Source organism: Panthera uncia, assembly GCF_023721935.1.
Source record: "Panthera uncia isolate 11264 chromosome A3 unlocalized genomic scaffold, Puncia_PCG_1.0 HiC_scaffold_11, whole genome shotgun sequence".
Lineage (NCBI taxonomy): Eukaryota > Metazoa > Chordata > Mammalia > Carnivora > Felidae > Panthera > Panthera uncia.
Genome location: NW_026057578.1, coordinates 71,495,020 through 71,501,019, shown reverse-complemented (window position 1 = coordinate 71,501,019; position 6,000 = coordinate 71,495,020). Strand labels below are relative to the sequence as shown.

Here is a 6,000-nt window from a genome sequence, read left to right as displayed (position 1 = left end):
TGGCCCATGGGCCAAATCTGGCCTGTTGTCCTTTTTTGTATGATCTGTATAAGATATATTTTACACTTCAAATACTTAAAAAAAATTAGAATATTATGTGGCACATGAAGAGGACTTAAAATTCACATCCGTGTCCATAAATAAAGTTTTACTGGAACACAACCAGACCCATTCCTTCACATGCCATCGATGGCTGCCTCTATATTACACAATGAGCAGAGCTTCCACAGAGACAGTCTGGCCCACAAAGCCTAAAATATTTGCTATCTCTGGCCCGTTACAGAAAAAGTTTGCCAACGCCCTCCTCAGAACTCAGGTTTAACAAGTTCTCTGTTAACTTTGTCATAAATAAAAGATAAAATCTGGATGTGTAGCTGCAAAACATTCCATATTTATTATTCTGTTTGCCGTAGTTTCCAAAGTTGGTGCACCATACACGCACAAGAATGCAAAACAGGAACCCAGACGGATGGTCTAATGTTTCCCGTTTGCTATTTCTGGCTTTGCAATTTTCCTACATGGCATGCACGCAGGGGAGAAAAAACAACAATTACCCACCGTGCTAGATTTAAAAGCATTTAATGACATAGCATATATTTAACAGGGCAAAAGTTGAGAGGTACAGGTCATACGACTGAGCGCCAGGCCTGAGCGACCACCTCCCTGCTCCGGCCCAGCCTCTGGAGTTCATTCCTATCAATGCCATTTTGATTGTGCAGTAAGATGAAAATTTGTCATTACAATCGTTACAGTGACAAAGAAATGCACACTATGTATCAAATAGCAAGGTAATGAAGCAAATTATAACACAGTGTGGCAACACACGAGCAAGTAACCATTAGAGTAACATTACTTTGTCCAGTAAATGCTTCAGTTCCACTTGTACACTTACCAATGATTTAAAGGGTTTATTATACATCTAGTTTTATTATACTTTGTACTAGAATTATCTCAAACATACAATATAATGTATTTCAGCAAAAAAAAAAAAAAATTGAAATTACAGATTATTTAAAACAGTATCAGTTTTCTATTCCTTCTCGTATACCGGTATACCGACATTCTTAACTGTCCTTGCAGTTGATGCAGAAAAGCCGCATGTCATGTGTTAGTAAGTGATGCCAGATACAAACGGTTTGGTCTGTAGATTTAACACGGAGCTGCACTGTGGCTGCAGCGAGATCATAATACACGATCTGTTTACTCAAGGTTAGACCCGTTGTGGGCACTTCTAATAGTCAAGACTCAAGGTAACCACTGGAAATAAATGGAAGAGAATGGTGTCAGGAAATTGGTACATTTTGTCTCTGGTGAGCACAGGAAATATTGTTTAAGCACCGCTGCCTTGCATACCAACAGCACTAGAGGCAGGTTATTTCCAACGCAGCCTCACAAAATTGAGGAACAGCTTAAATATTGAGATCTAATCTATAGAATTTCATTAAAAAAAATCTGGTCTTCCCTCTGCACCTCAAACTTTTGTAACTTGGAGATAAAGTGTTTAGGTATATTTCCCCCACCCCCCAGAAATGCTCTATAAATAAAAAAAAAAAAATCAACCACATTGAAGAACATTAGGCACAGAGAGTAATGTGTTGGTTCTGAGCTTGCATGCTGGAGTTTCACTGAAAAGGTAAGAGAAGGGCAGGAGGTGAAGGAAAGGAGTTCACTTCTTTTTGCCAAAAATGCTGAACCTCTTCTCCTTGTCTTTCTCTTTGTCCTTCTCCCGCTTGCCAGGGCTAGACTCGCTGGTGATGGTGACGACGCTGGTGGGCAAGGTCTGTGCCCGGCTGGATGCTGGCGTGCTCTGGGTGCTGGCGGACACCTCGTGTTTATCAGAGGAGATGGCAGAGGAGATGGCCTGGATCCATGTGTTCATTTCCTCCTGGACAAAGGAGGCACAGGTGAGACTCAAGTAAGAGAGGTGGGCTCGAAATGCTCTTGCTCCACCTGCCCCACCAGTGTGCCTCCGTTGGTAAGAAAGCTTGGGAACAGTGCATCTGGCCAACAGGGGCTCCTAGCTAACTGAGAGGCAAGCAGTTCCCAAAGAGGCCTGCGCAGAGTGAACACGGTTCAGCTCTCCTGAGAACTCGGTTTACAGTATCCTTCAGAAGTCACCATTCTAGTATGTGGACCTACAAACGTGGAGGAATGGGAAGATGGGTCTCCACTGGTGGGGGTGTCAGCTCCCACCTCTATAAATTCCTTCTTCTTTTACTTTTTAAAAAAAAATGAAATATATTTGATATACAAGCCTGCATAAATTTAACAGAAGTTGGTTTTTCAAATCTAAAGCACTGCCCATGTTGTGGTTCCGTCAGCAGACCTTCTCTCCCTGCAAGGAGGGGTACAACCATGGAATGGTCAGGTAGAGGTGGTGGAGTGCAGCAGGGAGGCCCTGTGACTGGACTTCAGGATCCACATCCGGTCCTGGAAACACTTCACTGTGCCTCATCCACTGCAACGGGAGTTGGGGGGTGAGGTGGGGGGAGATTTTCCACTGTCAACTTCAGGGTCCTGGTACTAGCTCTCCTGACAGGCAAAGACACAGTGAGATGCCATTCACTGCCCCCTAGAGATATAAGGGGAACCAAACAGCTTCCTGTTGTTAGTGACTGTGGAGACCAGATGACAGAAGCCATGGCTGATCATTACTTCTATATGGAACACTGTAGATGAAGCTTATTATGCCAATAAACACTTGCAAATACCTAACTACAGAGAGAAATGAATCTTAAAAACTTACATCATCTTTGGCTTGGAAGAGGTACTCATTGCCATCATTTAGTCTGTAAATTGAAGGAAGAAGTCAGTCACAATTTGACTTAGGAAGAAACAAAACCCTCAGTTCCCAAAACCTATGTGGATATAAGCAGGCCACTGGAATCCTACCAGAACTGCCCATCAGAGCTCTGCATACATCACCAGCTGTGCCCAGGACCCACAAAGGCCGAGAAACAGCACCTTCAACATCAAGAAGCTATATAATTGGGCCAATATAATATACACAAAACTTAATGTTTCAATCCACTGGCAGGATAAAAAATGCCCCCAAAACAATCAATATCTGGCTTTGCTGTGACAAAGGAGCACCTGAATCATTGCTCTACACTGAATTTAAGAGAAAATGCTTTAAAAATTCTAAGTCCTTTCATTACATAACCATAAAGGGAACAATCCAACAAGAAGATGTAACAATTATAAATATTTATGCACTCAACATGAAAGCACCCAAATACATAAAGCAGTTAATAATAAACATAAAGGAAGTAATCAATAGTAATATAATAACAGTAGGGGACTTTAACACACCACTTACATCAATGGACAGATCATCCAAACAGGAAATCAACAAGAAAAACTGGCTTGGATGACACATTAGACCAGATGGGTCTAACATATTCACAACATTCCATCTTAAAACAGTAGAATACACATTCTTTTCAAGTACACATGGAACATTCTCCAGAAAAGATCACATATTAGGCCACAAAACAAGTCTCAACAAATTAAAGAAGATCAAAGTCATATCATACATCATTTCCGATCACAATGCTATGAAACCAGAAATCAATCACAAGAAAAAAAATCTAGAAGGAACACAGATACATGGAGATTAAATAACATGCTATTCGACAATTAATGTGTCAAACAAGAAATCAAAGAGGAAATGGGGGAGACAAATGAAAATGAAAACACAATGGTCCAAAATCTTTGGGATGCAGCAAAAGCTGTTCTAAGAGGGAAGTTTACAGCAATACAGAATTCATTAAACAAGGAAGAAAAATCTTAAACAACCTAATCTTACATCTAAAGGAGCTAGAAAAAGAACAAAACCCTAAACCAGTAGTAGAAGGAAGGAAATAAAAGAGCAGGGAAAAAAAAAAAAAAAAGAAACTAAAAAACAGTATGAGAGATCAATGAAACCAGGAGTTGGTTCATTGGAAAGATCAACAAAATTGATAAATCCTTAGCCAGATTCATTAAAAAAAAAAAAAAAAGGACTCAATTAACAAAATCAGAAATAAAACATGAGAAATAACTGACACTACAGAAGCACAAAGGATTATAAAAGCATATTATGAAAACTCACATGCCAACAAAACTGGGCAACCTAGAAGAAATGGGTAAGTTCCTAGAAACATATAACGTCCAAAAATTGAATCGGGAAGAAATAGAAGATTTGAATAGACTGATTACCACCAATGAAACTGAATCAGTAATCAAAAAACTCCCCAAAACGTAAGTCCAGAACTAGATGGCTTTACAAGTGAATTCGACCAAGCACTTATTATTTTTAAAAACTTTTTAAAAGTTTATTTACTTTGAGAGAGAGAGGGAGATAAGGAGAGAGAAAGGGAGGGAGAGCGAGCGAGCGAGTGAGCAGGGAGGGACAGAGAGAGGGAAAGAGAATTCCACACTGCCAGCACAGAGCCCGAAGTGGGGCTGAAACTCATGAACCATGAGATCATGACCTGAGCCGAAATCAGAAGTCTAAGTGACTGAGCCACCCAGCTGCTCCTCAACCAAACAACCAAACGTTTAAAGAAGAGTTAATACCTATTCTTCTCAAACTATTGCAAAAAACAAAAGAGGAAAGATAGTTTCCAAATTCATTCTATGAGGCCAGCATGACCCTGATAGCAATACCAGATCAAGATACTACAAAAAAAGAAACTATGGGACCGTACCTCTGATGAACATAGATGCAAAATCCTCAATAAAATATTAGCAAACCGTTGGGGTACCTGGCTGGCTCAGTCAGAAGAGCACTGGACTCTTGACCTTGGGGTCGTGAGTCTGAGTCCCATGTTGGGTGTAGAGATTACTTAAATAAAAAACTTAAAAAAAAAATATTAGCAAACCAAATCTACAATGCATTAAAAAAAATCACTACAATCAAGTGGGATTTATTCCTGGGTTACAAGGGTGGTTCAGTACTTGCAAATCAATCAACGGTGATACATCACATCAACAAGAAAAAGGATGAAAAACATGATTATTTCAATAGATGCAGCAAAAGCCCTCAAAAGTAGGTTTAGGGACGCCTGGCTGGCTCAGTTCGTAGTAGAGCATACAATTCTTTACTCAGGGTCGTGAGTTCAAGCCCCACGCTGGGTATGAGACCTACTTAACAAAAACAAAACCAAAACAAACAAAGTGAGAGGGAATATACCTCAACATAATAAAGGCCATCTATGAAAACCCCACAGCCAACAACATCCTCAAGGGGGAAAAACTGAGTTTTCCCCCTAAGGTCAGGAACAAGACAAGGGTGTCTACTCTTACTGCTTTTATTATTCAACATGGTACTAGAAGCCCTAGCCACAGCAATCAGACAACAAAAAGAAATAAAAGGCATCCAAATTGATAAGGAAAAAGTAAAACAGTCACTATTTGCAAATGACAACGTTATATATAGAAAACACTAAAGTCTCCACCAGAAAACTACTAGATCTGATAAACAAATTCACTAAGGTTGCAAGATATAAAAATCAATATACAGAAATATGTTGCATTTCTATACATGAACAGAAGTAGCAGAAAGAAAAATTAAGAGAACAGTCCTAAGGTGCCTGGATGGCTCAGTCGGTGGAGCATGTGACTCTTGATCTCTGGGTTGTGGGTTCCAACCCCACGTTGGGTGTAGTGATTACTTAAAAATAAAATCTAATCTTTAAAACAATTTTTAAGTTTACTTATTTTGAGAGAGAGAGAAAGAGAGAGCGCACAAGTGTGCACGTAAGCAGGGGAGGGGCAGAGAGAAGAGACAGAACCCCAAGCAGGCTCTGTGCATCAATGCACAGCTTGATATGAGGCTCAAACTCCCGAACCTGTGAAATCATGACCTGAGCGAGATCAAGAGTTGGATGCTTAACTGTGCCACCCAGGTGCCCCTAAAAATAAAATCTTAAGAAAAAGGTCCCATTTACAATTCCACCAAAAATAATTAAAATAGCTAGGAATAAACTTAACCGAGGAGGTGTAAGACTCCAAAAA

The 6,000-nt window shown here is 40.0% G+C and overlaps 1 protein-coding gene across 3 annotated transcripts in view; it reads right to left on the bottom strand.

The window, feature by feature from the left end:
• Window positions 1-563: 563 nt before the first annotated feature.
• SPTBN1 (spectrin beta, non-erythrocytic 1) overlaps window positions 564-6,000 on the bottom strand; it is a 199,180-nt gene continuing 193,743 nt past the window's right edge. For all 3 annotated transcript variants that reach the window (XM_049650244.1, XM_049650245.1, XM_049650246.1), the window contains 2 exons: window positions 2,747-2,789; window positions 564-1,885 (listed from right to left, as the gene is read on the bottom strand). In XM_049650244.1, the coding sequence (XP_049506201.1) occupies window positions 1,667-1,885; window positions 2,747-2,789 (262 nt within the window). In that variant the 3' untranslated portion in view covers window positions 564-1,666. The remainder of the gene's footprint in view (window positions 1,886-2,746; window positions 2,790-6,000) is intronic.